Source organism: Ovis aries, chromosome 5 (genome assembly GCF_016772045.2).
Source record: "Ovis aries strain OAR_USU_Benz2616 breed Rambouillet chromosome 5, ARS-UI_Ramb_v3.0, whole genome shotgun sequence".
Taxonomy (NCBI): Eukaryota; Metazoa; Chordata; class Mammalia; order Artiodactyla; family Bovidae; genus Ovis; species Ovis aries.
Genome location: NC_056058.1, coordinates 36,058,586 through 36,079,336, shown reverse-complemented (window position 1 = coordinate 36,079,336; position 20,751 = coordinate 36,058,586). Strand labels below are relative to the sequence as shown.

General features: G+C 53.1%; 2 protein-coding genes across 4 annotated transcripts in view; one reads left to right on the top strand and one right to left on the bottom strand.

Moving 5' to 3' along the window:
• The first annotated feature begins 214 nt into the window (after positions 1–214).
• HK3 (hexokinase 3) lies at positions 215–19,586 on the top strand. 2 transcript variants are annotated; one of them, XM_004008705.5, is made up of 19 exons: positions 215–303; positions 3,548–3,672; positions 7,337–7,499; positions 7,713–7,867; positions 7,954–8,073; positions 8,161–8,256; positions 9,468–9,567; positions 9,650–9,833; positions 10,300–10,455; positions 10,611–10,844; positions 11,195–11,490; positions 11,600–11,739; positions 11,819–11,938; positions 15,959–16,054; positions 16,222–16,321; positions 18,329–18,512; positions 18,633–18,788; positions 18,941–19,174; positions 19,262–19,586. In XM_004008705.5, the coding sequence occupies exons 2-19, from the start codon at positions 3,577–3,579 to the stop codon at positions 19,404–19,406; spliced, it is 2,775 nt and encodes a 924-aa protein (XP_004008754.2). In that variant the 5' UTR covers positions 215–303; positions 3,548–3,576; the 3' UTR covers positions 19,407–19,586. The 2 variants fall into 2 exon arrangements, with proteins under 2 accessions (XP_004008754.2, XP_060271679.1); XM_060415696.1 differs by lacking the exon at positions 3,548–3,672.
• Positions 19,557–20,751, bottom strand: part of UNC5A (unc-5 netrin receptor A) — a 64,426-nt gene continuing 63,231 nt past the window's right edge. For both annotated transcript variants that reach the window (XM_042250347.2, XM_042250348.2), the window contains one exon: positions 19,557–20,728. In XM_042250347.2, coding sequence (XP_042106281.1) covers positions 20,563–20,728 — 166 coding nt within the window. In that variant the 3' untranslated portion in view covers positions 19,557–20,562. The remainder of the gene's footprint in view (positions 20,729–20,751) is intronic.

Below are 20,751 nucleotides of genomic sequence, written 5' to 3'. Positions count from 1 at the left end.
CCCAGCATTGCAGAGGGGATATCCTAGGGCTCTTGACTCAGTTCAAAACTCTCAACTTCCTGTGGTGATCTTGCTTAAATTTGCACCATGGTCCTGCCTAACCCAGCCTCCCCTTAAGACAGACTCAGAGGGAAGTGCACCTTCCTGAGTTAGCTGGTGTCTAGTGAGAGGGTGGGGCTTGGTGACATTGTAACTCATATCACTGGTGAGTTTCACTTTGGAGTGCAAACCAGGCCAGTGGATGTCTCGTTGAGAAAGAAGAGCTCAGATCTAAGGAGAGTGACCAACTGCTGCTTCTCCCAGGTAAGATCCTTCTCTAATTACTGCCAACCTCAGTTCCAGCCCCTTGCTCTCATCTCTCCTACTTAGGCCATCCTGGATGAGTGGAGGCTGGAAAGACTAAGTTGGCTCTTCTTTAGTGGTGGTTCCCATCCTTGGTAGAGGTCCCTGGCATACCTTTCAGAAGGAAGGCCTGTTCAATGTAGCTGACTCAGCTGAATAATGCCAAGAGGCCCCTAGTTATTCAAACATGAGACCCTAGGCTGGGTTCAGGGATCTAGTGATGTGGGAGACATGTCCCTCACCATAGGGACTCAGCTAGAAGAGACACAAATGAATGCATTTACCAGAAGTGTAAACATGGGTTACTTGAGGGAAGCTTTATAGTCTCTGATGTGTAGAAGTGCTGAATAAATATTGAATAGAAGAAGGAATGAATAAGAGAGTGAATGAATGAATGAATGAATGAGCTAGCTGGGCCTCGAAAGGAGAGTGAAATCTCACCATGTGTGTATCCCTAGGCCTTCCTCTCCCAAATATAATTGCCTTATTTACCCCATTTTATCCTCAAAAGAGACCTCTAACATATGTGGAACATATGTTTGACAGATTTGAGAGAGAGTATAGGTATATGTGACTTTGGGGAGAATTGTTGGAAACTGATTTCTTGGTTCTCTGAATAAGAAAAAACTCCCCATCTCTCAATTTTTTTGGCTGTTAGGCAAGTTTTACTGGCAGCTGCTTTGGCCAAGCTCTGTGCTGGGCACTGAAGAAATAATGACTCAGACACAGCAATTCTAGGGAAGGGTGTGAACAAAGGCTGAACAGCCAGAGATAGGACAAAGCTCGTAGTGTGTCTGGAATATGAAGGGGAGGAGCAAAAGAGGAAGCTTGGGTTGAGGACAATGTCAGGGGCCTGCAATGCCACAATAAAGTGTTGGGGACTTGTTTTTTTCTGCAGTAGAAACCATCACAGTGTGAAGGTTGTCTTCCTTTCTTAGGGGAGATGGGACTGGGGAATGACATGATAAAGTCTATTTTTGCACAGTCACTCTGGGTGACATGTTTGTTGTGGGTAGGGTGGGGAGGTAGACACACAGGAGCAAGAGTATCAATTAGGAGACTGTTGGAATAGTAAGGTGAGTAGGAGGTCTAGGACAGTGTCTGTGGGAACCGGGAGGTGGGGACGCACAGGGGAGCTCTTTCCACTCTCAGCTTTTTCATCCTGAGAAATGATTGCATAGAGGAAATGAAGGCCAGGGATGTATAGAGGCAACATGAATGCCTCCAGCCAAGGTGAAGGACAGGAGAAGAATTTCATGAGGAAAAGTGAAGGAGAAAATGAATGTGATTTTGACCATTGAGTTTGAAGAAGCTTCTCCAGCATCCAGAGATGCTAACAAACCATTGGAATTTGGCTCAGAACAGGGGTAGATTTGAGAACCTTCACACAGAGGTTTTAATCAGTCCTTGGGGATGAGTGAGATAAAGAGGAAGCATTGGAGAAGCAGGCTATGGCCAGAAACTTGAGAGCCGCATTGTTTAAGAGGAGCAAAGTAAAGGAGTTATTGATGAAGACTATGAGAGACTCAGGAAGGAGGCCAGGAAAGACTGGTGGGCGCATCTAAGAGAGAGAACTTTGCAGTGAAGAGAAGTCTCATGGCTTTGCATGCCTGAGAGGACAGAAGGGTGAGGACTGAGGAAAAGGCTGGAATTGGGCCATCAGGAGATCACAGGTGACAATAGGAAGGGCAAATTCATGGATGTGTTGGGAGTGACAGGTGGGGAGAGGTTGCGATGGTGGGAAGGCAGCTTTCCCAAAGTTTACCTGTTATAGGAGAGGGCCAGATGCCTTCTGCCCATCTTGGGCCCTCCAGTGCACCACCCCTGAAGGACACTTGAATCACTGAAGTCTTCTTTGGAAACTTCCTGGTCCCCTTATAATTCATATCCAGATGAAAAAAAAAAAAAGGCCTTGAGATGGAGAGGGTCTTCCTAGGTGGTGCTAGTGGTAAAGAACACCCCTGTCAGTGCAAGAGATATTAATCCCTGGGTCGAGAAGATCCCCTGGAGGAGGGTGTGGCAACCCACTCCAGTATTCTTGCCAGGAGAATCCCATGGACAGAGGAGCCTGGCGGGCTAGAGTTCCTAGGGTCGCAAAGAGACACGACTGAGGCGACTTAGCATGCATGCATGAGATGGAGAGGCCTGGTGCTGCCACTCTGTGGAGAGCTGTGTCCTCAACTTTGAGCACAGGGCTCTTTCAGGTCAGCGTCATCCCACCTTCTGAAGCCCACCAGGTTGTTTGTGTTGTACATCGCAGTTCCCAAAGCATTTTCCCTATTGTCACTCTGTTTAACTCTGGTGACAACCTTGCAAATGTAGATACTATCATCTCCTGTTTTTTACACATAATGAAACTGAAATGCAAAGTCATACACGCCCAAAGTCATAGCACTAGTGGAACCCTTTTCTGAAGTGTAGATCCGTCCCTGTCCCCATCTCTCTTCAGCATGAAATTCACTCAACTTGGCATGAAAGTGCCAAGCCAGCCTGCTTGCTTCTGCAGCAGATCTTAACCCGCTCCCCACTTACCTCACACCCTTTGTTCCAACCTCGAGCACAGCCCTGAACTCCCCAGTGCAGCAGCAAGTCCCCCTCTGTTGCTGCCCGTGTCAGCCATACTGTGATCATTGGTAAAGCTGTGAAGCCCCTGAGGGTGTGGCCTAGGTCTGCTTCATCTGTACATCAGCACATGGCACAGTAGGCATTGTTGTTTAGTCGCTAAGTTGTATCTGATTCTGTGCCCCATGGACTGAAGCCCACCAGGCTCCTGTGTCCATGGGATTTCCCAGGCAAGAATACGAGAGTGGGTTGCCTTTTCCTTCTCCAGGGGATCTTTCCAACCCAGGGATCAAACTTGTGTCCCCTGCATTGGCAGGCAGATTCTTCAGCACTAAGCCACCAGGGAAGCCACGGTAGACATTAGGGGCTGGTAAATGTGAATAAATGACAGAATGAATGAATGGCACCAGGATGAGAAATCAGCCTTGCCAGTGCTCTCTTGCTGTACATGCTCTGGAAAATGAGGGCCTTCTGGTTGATTTACTAAAGAATCTTTGATGGTCAGAGATTCTGAGCTCTGCCCACATCTTCCTTCCTGGTCCCCTTCAAAAGGAAGAAAGTTAAGGGTCTTCATCACAGCCTCTGAGGTTCATCACAGACGTGGAGTACGTGATTCATCCAGGCTATCCCTTTTCTCCCATAGGAGGGCACCCCTCACCATCGTGGAACCACATGGACTCCATTGGGTCTCTAGGGTTGCAGCAAGGGGAAGGAGCCCCTGGCTGCCCCCAAGAAGGCTTGCCTTGCCCCTCAAACACCTCTGAGATGGTAAGTTCAACACTAGGTCCCTGTCCCATGCCTCTTCATGCCTCTTCAGGCAGGAGTGGCCCCACCACGTAGCCATGGGCTCACACCCATGCAGCCCTTTCCAGTGTACTGAGCCTTTCATATCTGATCTAGTAACTTCCTCTTTCAACACCCCTCACCACTGAGAGGTGGGGGTTATCTTTTCTTCTAACAGATAAGGATGAAGGGGCTTGGAGAGGTGATGTGCTTTGAGTTTGAGGCATGACAGGAGCTTGAGCTGAGGTGTTTCAGCTCCAAATATATCACTTTTGGCACCTTGGGTTGTCTCAGTCTGGAAAGGACCCTCCAGGGTTTTTCTGGTAGAAAGTTTAAGGCCCTTTCTTTCCTCACTTCTCTAGTCATTCTTGTACATCTTTTTCCCCTCAATGTGGCCACTTTAGTCAGGCACACAGAGATTATTTCAGTGCTGAACTCAACTTGGAGGTTATTGTGGTCCGTATACCTTAGGTTAGCTCAGAGTGAGTTTCTCTTTTTCTGTCATCTTGACCAAGATTTAGAAGCCCTTCCCTACCACACCCTTGAGCAGGAAACACTTGGGTAAGCCATTTCATATCTTTTCATCTCTGTTTCTTCATCAGTGCAAGGGAGGAAAATGGAGGGAAATGTCTAATCCCCTCACCCTGGAGGATTCAGTGAGCTGTTGGAGGTAAAGGAACTGCACAGAGGAGGCATTCATGAAGAGGTTCTTGAATTGTTCCCTACAGTTTCTTTAGTTTCCCAGCCCATTCTGACATCTGCTGGATTTGGCTTGTTGCCCACACTGTGGGGGCATCATCCCTCACTGCATTTCATGCCCCCACTTTACCCTTGTCCAGCCTCTGCCCCAGACCCTGCTGTAAACATTTCCTCTATGCACAGCCTGTAACTGGGCCCCAGCAGGGAGCAGGGATTCTGCTGCTGTCTGCCCTGCTGGGCTTGCTCTAGGGCCTGCCACCTCCTCTTCTCTTACGTCACACCACTCTCTCCTGAGACTTGTGCACTGGTCCTACACCAACCCTGCTGGCTCAACTGTGCACACCTGCAGTTTAAAGACAGTTCTCTTTGGCTTTGGGGGAACTTCACATGCAGCCAAACATCCTGTGGCCTTGGGTCCCCACTCAGCACCACAGGCCCCCATCTTAGCTCCCCTTCCCATAGTGATCTAAGAACTATATGGTGTTGGAGCCCAGCACCACCTGCGTCCCTTCCGCGTCTGTTCCCTCAGGACTCTGTCTCCAAAAGGGACATGGAGTCAGGCTCCCCAGGTTGGTTGTAACTTGTACTCTGAGAAAAGGGAACCACGTTGAGCATGTCCTGTAGACCGGCCACTGTCTCACCACTTCACAGAGGTGTCTCACCTCACTGTCTTCTCAGTCCTCTCACATTACTGAGAAGGGGGTGCTATTTTTATTCCTGCTTGACAGAGGAGAGGTGAGGTGATGAACCCAGACTGACCAATACAGCAAGTTGGTCAAAGAGTCCAGCACTGAAGTCACATAAAACCCACCCTTACTCTCCTGGCTGAGGTCTCTCCCACTCTTCTTGGGGGGAGGTTGAGGGGGGAGACTCCAGTAGCTTCTCCTGGCTGCTGCGTGCCCACCAGCACTGGCCAGGGAGGAGGAGTATTCTCCTGGTGTTGCATAAGAGGTAATTCTCATCATGTCAGAGAGAAGTTTGACTTGCCCAGGGCCACATTGCCAGGACTTCCCTGGTAGCTCAGAAGTTAAAGAATCTGCCTGCATTGCGGGAGAACTGGGTTTGATCCCTGGTTGGGAAGATCCCCTAGAGAAGGAAATAGGTACCCACTCTATTATCCTTGCCTGGAGAATTCCATGGGCAAAGCAGCCTGGTGTGCTACACCCCAACCCCATGAGGTCTCAAAGAGTCAGACATGACCAAGTGACTAACACTTTCACATTGCTAGGAAGTGGCAGGGCAAGGACTCAGGTGTAAGCTTTCTCACCCCAAGTTCTTGATGATGGAGTTTCTTCATCAGCTTTGGGTTTTTTTGGTGTTTTTACAAGGCTTCACATTTATTTGGAAACATCTCTGTAGTCAGAGAGGTCTGGATTCAAGTCCCACTCTTCCCCTTACTACTTGGATTAGGCAGATGACTGGCCTTCGCTGAACCTCAGTTTCCTCCTTTGTGACATAGTAATAGCCTCTCCTAGCATGCCTGGCTACTGGAAGCAATAACATGAATATGAAACTGAACATCTGGCACTCCAGTTAGAATCCTTTGCTTCTGTAGGGATCTGTTTCCCATTCTCTTCCTAAAGCAGGGGTGGGACTGAGTTGCTTCTGTCTCCCTCACTGGGCAGCCTCCCCCTCCCTGGCTCTCCCTGCCTTCTTATCCAGGTGCCTGAGTGGTACTTTTCAGATATAGGCCCAGGATGGGGCAGCAGGTCATAAGAATTCTATTCCTATGAGATGGGTGGTGGGGGTCTGGGAGAGTGGAATCAGGGCCTGGGGCCCTCCGAAAAACTCAAGGAGACTGCTGAGGTCTCTTGGAATGACAGGCCAGAGGGTTGTCCAGGGGAGGTTCCCACACAGACTTGAGGTATTGGAGCTTTTCTTAAGCTCCACTGAGCTTCTGTGGAGAAGAACCTGGTGTCCCATCCTCTGCTTTCCCTGCCTGCCTGCCCCTCCCTTCACTCTGATCCACTCCTGGTCCAGCCTTCCCCCACATCCATCCCCTTTGCTCTGAAGAAAATCCCTTTGTGTTTTTCCTCCAAATCTTCAACTGGCTCATTCCTTTCCTTCATTTAGGTCACTTCCACAGGGAAACCTTTCCTGACCAGTATCCCAAAATACCTCTTCCTCCCCTGGTCACTCCTGAACTTCTATTTCTGCCTTTCTTCTCTACCATTACTACCAGAACTGTATTATGTGTTTCTGTACTTATTTTCTGCCCCCTACACGAATCTGAGTTCCACAAGAGCAGGCTCAGCTGGTTGTGCAATATATGGTGCTTAGAATAGTGCTGGATACATATTAGGGGCTCAGTCAATGTCTGTGGGAAGGATGGCCAAACTGTGGGAGGCCTGTCCTCCACAGTGTGGCCCCCAAACTCTCCTGGGCCGGGCTTGCCCAGGTGCCACAGTGGAGTGTATCAGAAGAGGGGAGCCCCTGAACCTGAAGGCATTCACACATTTGTTCATTCATTTGTTCATCCAACAACAATGCACTGAGCAGCTTGGCTCTGGGTACTGGGGAACCAGAGCTAGTCAGTAGTGGGGTGATAGGGGAGAAGCCTCACCATCTCTGAATTCAAAGAAGTGGAGGGAGTTGCAGAGAGCTGACAAGGAGCCATGTGGGAATAGAGCAGGAGGAAGTGTGTGGGTCTTCCCTCCAGACAGGAGCCTTCTGAGAGTGTAGGAGCTGGTGCAGGCTGTGAGCAGCGGGAAAGCCACAGGTGTGTGAAGAGGTGAGGAGGGGGGCTGGACAGTTGCTGGGAGAGCAGCAAGGCTCTCGGGGCTCAAGCAGGGCTCAGGTCAGCCCCTAGGAAAGCTGAGGAAGGGCTGCTGGTCTGAGTTAGGGAAGGGAGGTGTGAGCTGGGCCAGGCTGGCCTCTGCCCTGGTTGGAGTTGGGGGATATGGCTAGGCCAGCAGGCCACCCGTCCAGATGTCTGCCCATTTCTCCTCAGGTACAGGAGTGCCTACAGCAGTTCAAGGTGACAGGGGCGCAGCTACGGCAGATCCAGACCAGCCTCCTGGGCTCCATGGAGCAGGCACTGAGGGGGCAAGCAGGCCCTGCCCCTGCTGTCCGGATGCTGCCCACATATGTGGGGTCTATCCCACATGGCACTGGTGGGTGGCACAGACTAAGATGGGTGGCCAGGCCTGCAGAGAGGGTTCTGATCTGGGAGAGAGGTGGGTGGAGGGGGGTGGGGTGTGTTCCTTACCCCTTGCTCCATCTCTAAGGTCCCTTGATGAGCCTACACAGGCCTTAGGAATGTTTCTGGGAGGTGGAGGGCTTGGTCTCACCAGGTGCATGCCTTTCGGTGACCTGCTTGCCCACAGAGCAAGGGGACTTCGTGGTGCTGGAGCTGGGGGCGACAGGGGCCTCACTGCGTGTTCTATGGGTGACCCTAACGGGCATTGAGGGGCACAAGGTGGAGCCCCGGAGCCAGGAGTTTGTGATCCCCCAGGAAGTGATGCTGGGTCCTGGTCAGCAGGTAAGCACTCAGTGCATAGGCTCCGGGCCTGCCTGGGCAGCTGGGGCTCCAGTGGGCAGAGTTAAGCCCCCAACCCCATTCCACAGCTCTTTGACTTTGCCGCCCGCTGCCTGTCTGAGTTCCTGGATGTGCTGCCCGTGGGCAATCAGGGTCTGCAGCTTGGGTTCAGCTTCTCCTTCCCTTGTCACCAGACAGGCCTGGACAAGGTGAGGCAGAGTGGCTATGGGGACAGTGGGTGGAGGGGCTGCAGGGCCGTGAAGGTCGTTGGATTGACCTGACTTTCCTGCCTCCAGAGCACCCTCATTTCCTGGACCAAAGGTTTTAAGTGCAGTGATGTGGAAGGCCAGGATGTGGTCCAATTGCTACGAGACGCCATCCAGAGGCAGGGAGTGAGTAGAGGCGGGGGAGCAAATAGGGCTGTGTCTTGGGTTCTGGGAGGGCCTGCTTTCCTATTCTGTTGATATCCTTTATCCACTTAACCCTGGGGGTAAATACTGCTACCATTCTTATTTTATGGGCTTCCCTGGTAGCTCAGCTGGGATTCTAAACCCAGGAGAATCCAGGAGACCCCAGTTTGATTCCTGGGTGGGGAAGATCTGCTGGAGAAGGGATAGGCTACTCACTGCAGTATTCTTGGGCTTCTCTGGTGGCTCAGATGGTAAAGAATCTGCTGCAATGTGGGAGACCAGGGTTTGATCCCTGGGTTGGAAAGATCCCCTGAAGGAGGGCACAATAACCCACTCCAGTATTCTTGCCTGGAGAATACCCATGGACAGAGGAAGCTGGCTGGTGAGCTACAGTCCATGGGGTTGCAAAGAGTTGGACACAACTGAGTGACTAAGCACACAACACAGTCTCATTTTATAGGTGAGGATACTGAGACTAAGAAGGGTCAAATAAATATTGAGGACTAGAGGGGAAACAGATGAAAAGACTTGACCCTGTCCTCAAGGACCTTGCAAGCCTAGTGGGGACAGCATCCTAATAAAAGATTGTCCCTGTTGAGAAGGTGATTCCGATGATTCTGGGAACACAGGGAAGGGTGCACTGTGGCCTGAGCAGAGACCTGAAGGAGAAGCTTGCCAGGTGCATAAGCTGTGGCTGGGGAGGAAGCTCTAATTTCAGTGAAGGGCATTTTCAGAAGTCTGAGTGGCTAAGAAAGGCTGCTCTGGATCCATTGGACTCACCACCATGGGTGCTATGTGAGTAGCTGGAAGTCAGGACTGAGAGGAGCAGGCTTGGGAAGATAGGCTGGGACCAGGGCAAGCAAGTGAGGTGAGTACAGCGCAGCCTTCAAGGTGACATGCTTGCTTACCCTTGTCCTGGTCTTGTGAGGAGCACTGGGGTTCCAGAAGTAGTGGCTGTGGCTGAGAGCCCCTGGGAACTCCAGGACCTGAGACAGGGGCAGAGGAACCAAGCAGCAGGGGTAAGAGGGAAGAAAATCCTTTATAGGGTGGGAGGGCCTCCAGCATACATGGCACAAATGTGTGGGGCAGGTAGACACACCTTTGGGGGACCTTGCATGTCTCCATCAAATCCAGGGCCCCAGCCCCACCCATCCCCTGGGCTCCCCAACCTCTGTCCTCTCTCTGTTGCCCAGGCCTACAGCATTGATGTTGTTGCTGTGGTGAATGACACCGTGGGCACCATGATGGGCTGTGAGCCAGGGGTCGGGCCATGTGAAGTTGGGCTGGTCGTAGGTAAGTCACGCAGGCGTTTGTGATAGTGGATGGAGGGCCTGGATGCCTGGTGGGCAGGCCCTGATGGGGTTGTCCCTGCCAGACACCGGCACCAACGCATGTTACATGGAGGAGGCAAGGCACGTGGCAGTGCTGGATGAAGACCGGGGCCGCGTCTGCATCAGCATCGAGTGGGGCTCCTTCAGTGACGAGGGGGCCCTGGGCCCAGTGCAGACCATCTTTGACCGCACCCTGGACCATGAGTCATTGAACCCGGGTGCCCAGAGGTGGCCTAACCTTCTCTCTAGGTCCTACAACTGCTTTGCTCCTCTCCCGCTCTGCTGTTCCTGTACTCTAGTCTTTAGGCCCACACCTCCCGCTCCCCGTTTGCATCCTAGGGGGCCTTGGCCAGTCTCAAAGAAGGAATGGCTCAAGGTTCTAGAATGCAGAGTTTTCAACTCTTATTCCTGACTCTGGCCAGCTCTGACAGGGGTTAGGGGTTGGGAGTAGTTAAGCAAAGGGTCTCCTACCCTCCTTGGGTCCTTCCAGGAGCCCCCTTGAACTTCATCTAAACCAGAGGGGGTAGTGTGGTCTGGGTAAACACCCAACTATCTCTGAGGAGGCCATTTGCTTCTGGACCCTTCAGGCAAGGACCCCAAAGAAAATGAGCTCTCTTTGGGAGTTCTTGGAGGTGGCGGTAGGAGGGCTGAGGGCTTAGGAAAGGCTCTGGCCAGCCATCCTTCCTGCCTGTAGGTTTGAGAAGATGATTGGGGGTCTGTACCTGGGTGAGCTGGTGCGGCTGGTGCTGGCTCACCTGGCCCAGCGTGGGGCCCTGTTTGGCGGCCACACCTCCCCTGTCCTGAGAAGCCAAGGCAGCATCCTCCTGGAACACGTGGCTGAGATGGAGGAGTAAGTGCGGCAGGCAAGGGAGCTGTGACAAAGGGACTCCTGGCTTGGGAGCTGGGGGGATGGTTTTCCCCTGAGGGAGCCGTGCATGGAGCTTTGGTGGGGGCAGGGAGCTTCTGGCCTCCTTGAGCCCCAAAGCAATACCCTGTCCCCGCTAGTCCCTCTGCTGGGGCAGCCCGTGTGCACGCTGTCCTGCAGGACTTGGGCCTGAACCCGAAGGCCTCAGATGCTGAGTGGGTGCAGTGTGTGTGCGTGGCTGTGTGCACGCGGGCCGCCCAGCTCTGCGCTGCTGCTCTGGCCGCTGTCCTCTCCCGCCTCCAGCACAGCCGGGAGCAGCAGGCTCTTCAGATCGCCGTGGCTACCGGAGGCCGAGTGTTTGAGCGACACCCCAGGTACTTGGAATGCAGCATGAACCTGTGTGAGCAGGTCACCGGAGCATGTGTGTGTGTGTGATACCAGAGGGCACTCTGGTACCACAGATGCAAGGCAGTGGATGTAATTGGCTCCCTAGCAGAATAAAGATGGACGGAGGGTTAGGGGAGGCCAGAAGAGGTCAAAGGAGAGAAAGAGGGTTCTCTTGGGTGTGCAAGGAAGGAGATCACAGGAACACTGGGTGAATGGCTGGCGCATAGATGGGTTTAGAACTGAACTGATTTGAAGTGAGGGAGCCCAGGGCTTCGGCATGCTGCAGGGGTCAGGGCCAGGTGCCAAGCCAGGGCGCACCTGCTGTGTGTCTGTGTAGGTTTCTCAGTGTCCTACGGGAGACAGTGATGCTCCTGGCCCCCGACTGCAATGTCTGTTTCATCCCCTCTGTGGATGGGGGTGGCCGGGGCGTGGCAATGGTGACTGCTGTGGCTGCCCGCCTGGCTGCCCACCGGCGCCTGTTGGAGGAGACCTTGGCACCATTCCGGTTGACCCGGGAGCAGCTGGCAGAAGTGCAGGCACAGATGCGAGAGGCCATGGCCAAGGGGCTCCAAGGGGAAGCCTCCTCCCTCCGCATGCTGCCCACTTATGTGCGGGCCACGCCTGATGGCAGCGGTAAGGACCTGGCCTGAATGTGGAGCGGGGACATGGGCTCCGGGGTCACAGCATGTGTGGCGCTGGAGCCTCCAGCTCCATCCTAGAGCTGAGGGTCTCTGCCTCACAGAGCGTGGGGACTTCCTGGCCCTGGACCTGGGGGGCACCAACTTTCGAGTCCTCCTTGTGCGTGTGGCCACGGGAGGTGTGCAGATCTCCAGCCAGATCTATTCCATCCCGGAGTGCGTGGCCCAGGGCTCTGGACAGCAGGTACCCATGGCCTGGAGCTGATGTCAGGGGCCAGGGAAGGGCCTAGTGGCCTGCTCCCTGACTTTCTCCTACCCCGCAGCTCTTTGACCATATTGTGGACTGCATTGTGGACTTCCAGCAGAAGCAGGGCCTGAGTGGGCAGAGTCTCCCCCTGGGTTTCACCTTCTCCTTCCCGTGCAGGCAGATGGGCCTGGACCAGGTGAGAAAGGTGGGGTCTGAGGAAGCCATCCTCAGGGGCTTTCCACTAACATGCTCTTCATAGAGTGGGCAGGAGGTCCAGAGGGGGCTTTCTGAGCTGGGGAGAAGACCAGCTGTAGGCCCTGCAGGGCTGTGCCTTGAACCTAGCCTCAGTTTACCCAGACGTGGCAGGCTCAGGTGAAAGGGATGTGGTAAAATGGCCTGGAATCCAGGGCCATGGGAAGACATGGGATGGAGAAGGACATATTTAGTTATCCCTAGAGGCTGCCAGTGGGCAGGAGAGTGGAGTCAGTGTTAGGTCTGGGCACCTGGGAGCAGTGTAGGCCTGCAGGCTGAAGGCAGAGTTTGTTGTATCTCAAAGCGGCTTGTGGTTGCATGGTTTATACAGACAAAGCTAGTGGAGGTGATGGAATTCCAGTTGAGCTATTTTAAATCCTGAAAGATGATGCTGTGAAAGTGCTGCACTCAATATGCCAGCAAATTTGGAAAACTCAGCAGTGGCCACAGGACTGGAAAAGTCAGTTTTCATCCCAATCCCAAAGAAAGGCAATGCCAAAGAATGCTCAAACTACTGAACAATGCACTCATCTCACATGCTAGTAAAGTAATGCTCAAAATTCTCCAAGCCAGGCTTCAGCAATACGTGAACTGTGAACTTCCAGATGTTCAAGCTGGTTTTAGAAAAGGCAGAGGAACCAGAGGTCAAATTGCAAACATCCAATGGATTGTGGAAAAAGCAAGAAAGTTCCAGAAAAACATCTATTTCTGCTTTATTGACTATGCCAAACCCTTTGACTATGTGGAACACAATAAACTGTGGAAAATTCTGAAAGAGATGGGAATACCAGACCACCTGACCTGCCTCTTGAGAAACCTGTATGAAAGTCAGGAAGCAACAGTTAGAACTGGACATGGAACAACATGGACTGGTTCCAAATAGGAAAAGGAGTACATCAAGGCTGTATATTGTCACCCTGCTTATTTAACTTCTATGCAGAGTACATCATGAGAAATGCTGGGCTGGATGAAGCACAAGCTGGAATCAAGATTGCTGGGAGAAATATCAATAATCTCAGATATGCAGATGACACCACCCTTATGGCAGAAAGTGAAGAGGAACTGAAAAGCCTCTTGATGAAAGCAAAAGAGGAGAGTGAAACAGTTGACTTAAACCTCAACATTCAGAAAACGAAGATCATGGCATCTGGTCCCATCACTTCATGGGAAATAGATGGGAAACAGTGGAAACAGCGTCAGACTTTATTTTGGGGGGCTCCGAAATCACTGCAGGTGGTGATTGCAGCCATGAAATTAAAAGACGCTTACTCCTTAGAAGGAAAGTTATGACCAACCTAGATAGCATATTCAAAAGCAGAGACATTACTTTGCCGACTAAGGCCCATCTAGTCAAGGCTATGGTTTCTCCAGTGGTTGTGTACATATGTGAGAGTTGGACTGTGAAGAAAGCTGAGCGTCGAAGAATTGATGCTTTTGAACTGTGGTGTTGGAGAAGACTCTTGAGAGTCCCTTGGACTGCAAGGAGATCCAACCAGTCCATTCTAAAGGAAATCAGTCCTGGGTGTTCATTGGAAGGACTGATGCTAAAGCTGAAACTCCAATACTTTGGCCACCTCATGCAAAGAGTGGACTCATTGGAAAAGACTCTGATGCTGGGAGGGATTGGGGGCAGGAGGAGAAGGGGACGACAGAGGATGAGATGGCTGGATGGCATCACTGACTCAATGGACATGAGTTTGCGCAAACTCCAGGAGGTATTGATGGACAGGGAGGCCTGGCGTGCTGTGATTCATGGGGTCGCAAAGAGTCGGACATAACTGAGCGACTGAACTGAACTGAACTGACCTGATCCCATTCCCAGCCTTGCTGATGTTAGCCTGGCTCAGGGATAGGTGCCTGGCTGGGGTTGGCAGAGGGACAGACACAGGTCTAGACGCAATACCTCCACATCCTTCATCAGGAATGCTAGACTTCTCATGCATACCCCTAAGGACTGCCATGGAGACAGCTCCTCCCAGACCTCTGATCCAAGTTCCTAGGAGTCTTCTCAACACCCCCAACTTCTGCTAAAAAGCTTCTCTGGTGAGGAGCTCGCTGGCACTTAAGGTGCCCACCAGGTTCTTCCACACCTGTGCTCTCTGGAAAGTTCTGCCTCCTCTACTCCAAGCAGCCTTCCTGTGATTTTCACTTGCCCTCTGCTTGCACTCTGACCTCTCAGACATGGACCTCTGTGCCAATTTCCTTTGGATCATGCAGCGGGCAGTGTCTATCTGCTGGTCTGCCTCTCTGCCATGTCTCCCTCCAGTCTAAGCATCCTGGCACTTTTTTTATTATTCCTTGTAAGGTGAGAGAGAATGGCTTTCCAGGTGGCCTAGTGGTAAAGAATCTGCCTACAATGCCAGAGACAAGGGTTTGATCCCCGGGTCGGGAAGATCCCCTGGAGAAGGAAATAGCAGCCACTCCAGTATTCTTGCCTAGAGAATCCCACTGTTGCCTGGAGAGGAGCCTTGGCTATAGTCCATGGGGTCTCAAAAGAGTTGGACACAACAACAACAATAACAAAAGGTGTGAGAAGCAGGTGGAACTCTGTGTAAAATCAGGCATGCAGGAAACACGGTCCTATTCATTTTCTATAACAGAACTCAATTTCTATGTTAAGCCAACATTCTTTTCAGGAGTGAAAACTCAATGTTAATCAATTCAGGGACCCCCTTATCCAGGCAGGGGTCCCTCCTTTGCTGTATAGAACATGCAGACAAGCCGGGAGTTTGGGGAGACATCTAGGTGCCTGCTATTTGGATTCCCTCTCTTGTTCTCTTGGGTCTTGACATCTCTCTTGACACCTTACCTTCCCCTCCATGGAAGGAGGTCAGAGGCTGTTTCTGTTTTCAGATTATCCAAATCCCTTTTGCTTCCTCCCTTCCCCTACAGTGGCAGGCCCAGGGTGGAGGGTTTAGGACATCTTTCTCAGAAAGCCATCCGGAACCTGGCTCCGACTCCTGCCCACCTCACCTTCCCCTGACCAGGGGGTCTTCCTCTTATCTGGGAGCAGGGAAACTTTGCTGTTACTCACCAGCTGGCTCTCCCTCTTACCCACTCTTTCTCTCTGATTTCTCTTTTTGAGACAATGAGCACAGATCACACTCTAGCTGTGGTTCTATAGGAAAAGGAATAAAAGGAAACTACTGGGAGAAATGTCATTTAATATTTCTAAAATCTCCTGCCCCAAAGATTCCCAGATCTGCTCTTTGTGCTTCTACTTGGGCAGAGCAGTCATTTCTCCTAATGGTGGTAGACTAGTTCCCCCGTCCCCATCCCACCCAGAGGAAGCACAATAAGAAAAGAACAGTCCCAAGTACAGCCAGGCTGCCATTACTAAGTCCACAGTTTAAGGCCAGTTTCTCACGGGGAATTGCTGTGTCCCCTCCTGTCCTGCTCAGGTGTCTGCTCCTGGCTCTTCCATTCACCCCTCATTTGTAGATGAAACATGCGTGTGAGTCTCCCATTGACTCAGCTCTGTCCCAGCTCAGAATTTCTCCCTCTCAAGTGGCTCTTGCTAGTTGTTTCTGTAGGAGCAGACTCTTGTCATTTAGACCTCTCTCTGTCCTTCCCTTTCTCAACACACAGCACTCATTCTGTTCATTCCTAACCCGATTACAAAGGACCATTCCTTCTGGGCAGATGTCTTAAAATGGCCAGACCTTCAGACCATCTCAGCATTCTGGCACTAAAAATAGAAGATGTAGGTTGGATGGTTATTAATAGGCTTCTTCACACTGGGGAGTTGAGAGAGGGCAGAGGGCAAGGCCCTCAGCCATATGGGTAGAGTAGGACAGCCTCCCCCTTGTGTCCATGGGGTCACAAAAAGTCAGACATGACTGAGGGACTAAGCACAGCACAGGGAACCCTATACATTGTATTCTGATGGGATACAGGCTTCGGGGAGGCAAAGAGAGATTCCAGGGGGCCTCCAGCTTCCTGCCTCCCCTTGGTCCCACCCCAGGGCATCCTCCTGAACTGGACAAAGGGTTTCAATGCATCTGACTGCGAGGGCCAAGACGTTGTGTGTCTGCTGCGGGAAGCCATCAGGCGCCGACAGGTAAGGAGTCTGTCTCCAGGGCTGCTTTGGTGCAACAGGGCCTGAAGGGAGCGAGGGGTCTCCATCTGCCTGCTGGGGGGCCCTCTGCAGTAGAGACCTCTGGGTCTGGTGCTGGTTGCTGTGACAACCGTGTTGCCCAGCAACTAGAGGCATCCTTTTTTGTGCAGGCAGTGGAGCTGAATGTGGTTGCCATTGTCAATGACACGGTGGGGACCATGATGTCCTGTGGCTACGAGGACCCCCATTGTGAGGTCGGCCTCATCGTCGGTGAGGAGGGCCCTGCCTTTTGTGCCTCTACTGCCTGATGCTAATTTACTGCCTCCTGTTGATTCCTCAGGTCGGACGTTCCCCTCACCTTGGGGATATGGCATCATGCCAACCTGAGCCCATGGGGCCCTGGAACACTATTGGGTTGAGAGTCTGGAGCTTGGGTGTCTAGCCCAGCTCAACTGCTGACTCATAGGCATTTAAGCTCTCTGAACCTCAGTTTGCTTATCTGTTAAATGAATGTGAGCTGTGGAATGTTACAGATTTGAGTAGAAACACTAGCTATGTCGGGCTTCCTGGGTAGCTCAGCTGGTAAAGAATCTTCCTGCAATGCAGGAGACCCCAGTTTGATTCCTAGGTCAGGAAGTTCCCCTGGAGAAGGGATAGGCTACCCACTCCAGTATTCTTGGGCTTCCCTGGTGGCTCAGATGGTAAAAAATCCACCTGCAATACAGGAGACAAGGGTTCGATCCCTGGGTGGGGAAGATCCCCTGGAGGAGGGCATGGCAACCCACTCCAGTATTCTTGCCTGGAGAATCCCCATGGGCAGAGGAGCCTGGCTGACTACAGTCCATGGGGTCACAAACAGTCAGACATGACTGAGGGACTAAGCACAGCACAGCACACTAGCTCTGTCACTTCCCCCTGTATGACTTTGGGCAAATAGCCAAAGCCTCTGTTTCCTCATCTCTAAGGTGGAGATGATAACATAACAATGCCTTGTCTGAAGGGGTGATGAGGATGAAATGAGAGGGGACAAAGTTATAGCAGGATGCCTGGCTCAAGACACACACAGTATTTGGAATGCAGTGGACCCCAGGGGTGGGGGTGTGCAGAGAATGAGTTGAGATGGTCCTTTGAGAAGTCCAAGATTTTAAGTCTTTATTAAGCTCCTCTCCTCTGGCCAGTTGGAGGCTGGATGTAGGGACAGGAAGACATTAAGAAGGGGAAAATATCTGCCTTCTCGGAACTGACTGTTTAGCGAGGATTGAGTCCAGAAGAGCACCTGGCCATCAGAGAGAGCTGAACCCAACCTTAAGTGCCAGGGCAATGAAGCCAAGATCAGAAAAGAAGCAGTCCCAACATGAGTGAGACTTGAAAAGAAAGCCTTGAAAAAAGGGATTGGCTAGATGGAGGAGGAGGGCTCTCATAGCTCCTTGGACATCCGTCTCTTAGAGTGAGAGGTATGTGGCAGCCTCGCAGGAGACTGGGAGCTTCTTGATCATAGTGCCTAGCACTGGGAGGTGCTGGAGAGAGGTGGCCAAATTGCTGTGTGGATAAGTAACTGGATGGAGGAGTTCTGGGGGCCAACACACCTGCTTAGAGCTGACTGTGTGTTGGGAAGAGGAAGGAAATACCTTTACCCAGAGTGTGCCCTCTGTCTGTAAGCTTCTTGGCGTCAAGGTCATATCTAAATGTCGTGTTCCCTCTGTGGGTTTTCCTAACTTTTGAGGCAGGAAGACTCACCTGTGCTTGGGCATCCCATGATGCTCTTCTTTGCACCTCTGTTGGGGCAGCACCACGGCTGGCCGCTCACTGCCCAGGCTCTGGCGACTGTGGGGCTCCTCCTCATATCTCATTTTTATGTCCCTGGTCCCTGGCCCAGCACCTGCTGTTTGACTAAAGCACCTGCTGTTTGACTGAAGGCCAGTCCCAGAAGGTGTGGGCCTCTCACCTGTGTGACTGCAGGGCTGCTATACATCTCCCAGGAGATGACATGACTGACAGGCATTTGGGGAGCACGCTGAGGCAGCATGGGAGATGGATTGATGGTGGTGCTGGTAGGGGAAGTAGTGGAGGCCCAGAGGGCTTGGTGGTGGCAGGGTCTGCAGAAGGGATATGAGAAAGGAAGGAAAGAGGACTGACCTGGCCCTGGAACAGGCCAATGAACATGTGGAGACGGAGAGGGCAGGAAATGAGTACAAATGTTGCCATCTCGGTGGGAGGGGCTCAAAGGGATCCTGTGGGCATCAGTCAATGCAGACACCCCATCTGGGCCCTCTGCAGGAACAGGCACCAATGCCTGCTACATGGAGGAGCTCCGGAATGTGGCCAGTGTGGATGGGGACTCAGGCCAGATGTGCATCAACACGGAGTGGGGCGCCTTTGGGGATGATGGCTCTCTCAGCATGCTCAGCACCCGATTTGATGCCTGTGTGGACCAGGCATCCATCAATCCTGGCAAGCAGAGGTATGGGTTGGGCCAGGCAGGTGTGATTGGTGGTGGCCGGCACTGGTTGATATGGCTGGTGGCTGGGGGTGGCTGGGGCTGGGGCCTTAGCCCTCTGGGCACACACACATGTTCATGCAGGTTTGAGAAGATGATCAGTGGCATGTACTTGGGAGAGATCGTCCGCCACATCCTCTTGCATCTGACTAGCCTTGGAGTTCTCTTCCGGGGCCAGCAGACCCAGCGCCTTCAGACCAGGGACATCTTCAAGACCAAGTTTCTCTCTGAGATTGAAAGGTGCTGAGGCCTATATTATGTCCCTCTACCTCCCAAAGGACTCTTTCCTGGGGTGGAATGCTGGTTGGAGGGAGGTCCACCCCAGAGGACGGAAAAGTAATGAGAGGGAGTGCTCATGCAGGACCTGCCCTTCTGTTTCCTCCTGTTCCTAGTGATAGCCTAGCCCTGAGGCAGGTCCGAGCCATCCTGGAGGACCTGGGGCTGCCCCTGACCTCAGACGATGCTCTGATGGTCCTGGAGGTGTGCCAGGCTGTGTCCAAGAGGGCTGCCCAGCTTTGTGGGGCAGGCGTGGCTGCCGTGGTGGAGAAGATTCGTGAGAACCGGGGCCTGGAAGAGCTGACCATATCCGTGGGGGTGGATGGGACCCTCTACAAGCTGCACCCTCAGTGAGTCTGAGTGGCGGGCTGGGCAGGGGGCAGTGGCCAAGTGGGACTGGACTGACCTAGGCTCACATTGGCCTCTCCCCCTCACAGCTTCTCCAGCCTGGTGGCAGCCACGGTGCGGGAGCTGGCCCCTCGCTGTGTGGTCACCTTCCTGCAGTCAGAGGATGGGTCTGGCAAAGGTGCAGCCCTGGTCACTGCTGTTGCCTGCCGCCTTGCCCAGAGGACTCGTGTCTGAAGAATTCTCTAGCAACCAGTTCTGTTGGTCCAGGGCTGGGACCCTGTCTGTCCCCAAGCCAGGCCCAGACACCCAGGACTTTCCAGAATAGTCATGTGTGACCCCCGCTGGGGAGACCCTTAGCTCTTCCTGAGAGAAGGAGCACTTGGGTTAGCAATATATATATATAATTTATTTACATTCACGTCCGCTAAAATCCCTACGTGCCCTGGCGGCCGGGCAAGGCTGTGTACATAAGGCCAAGTGTAAGTGCACGAATGCACTTAAAACAGAGTCAGGGCACAAACTTCACACCACAGGTCCCACATGGGGCACCTGCCAGCCCCAGGAATGGGCACGCCACGGCACGCACACTTGCCATTGTCCAGCCCGGGACTCCCATTGCATATTCACATGCCCTGTTGGGCAGGGCTCCTCATGGCTGAGGGCAGGAGAGGGAGGACAGGGAGGAGCCGTTGGGTGTCCCTGGGTAGGTGGGAGAAGGGCAGCATGTGAGAGGCAGGTGTGGATTGACACCGGGCATGAGAGACGTGAGCAGCCTCTGGGTGTGCGGCATGAGATGCGTGTCAGGGGGACACAGGTGATAGGAGCACACAGGACATGCGTGGGGACATGGCCGTGTGGTGGTTGTGTGCCTGAATGCAGGGGCCGCCCCCTGTTCAGCTGTGGCCTTCAGTCCCGAAGGCTTGGAGCCGAGCCCCTCAGATGTGCCCCTACCCAGCAGGCACGGAAATGTTTGCATAAGATCCAGCTCAGGCAGGAGCTCTGGGGCCACGTCCCGAGCCCATGGCGTGCGTGCCTGCCTGTGTGTATGCGGCCCCCTGGCCAGGGCAGGAGGAGAGGTAACATCACACGCACAGACATACACACCGATGGGGTGGGCCCAGCCTGAGCTCCAGGCGCCATCCACCCTGGGACCCGGGGGCCCGGGCAGAGTGAGAGCAGGTGGCAGTGCCAGCCTGGCCGGACAGGCCATGGAGGGGAGGGAGTGCGGGCAGGGTCTGAAAGGGCCAGTGATAGGGGACAGCGTCCGCCAGGAGGGGGCCTGTCCGCGCAGCTCTCCCCGGTGGTGGGGAAGGGCCTTGTCTTGGCTTCTGCCTGTTCCTGGCGGGCGCCAAAGCTGGTGAGAGTGTAGGTGTTGTGGGCCTTGCCGGCCTCAACACTCGGCCTCTGACACTGTGAAGAGACCGGCATCTGGCTGGCCCAGTCCGGCCACTGCTGCCGCCAGCTGGCTGAGGTTGCCGTTGGGGAAGTGCCGCGCCTCCCACAGGTTGAGGATCATGGCTGTGGGGCTGGGCTTGGAGGCAAAGAAGCTGAGATGGCTGCAGAAGGGAAGGGAGCACGT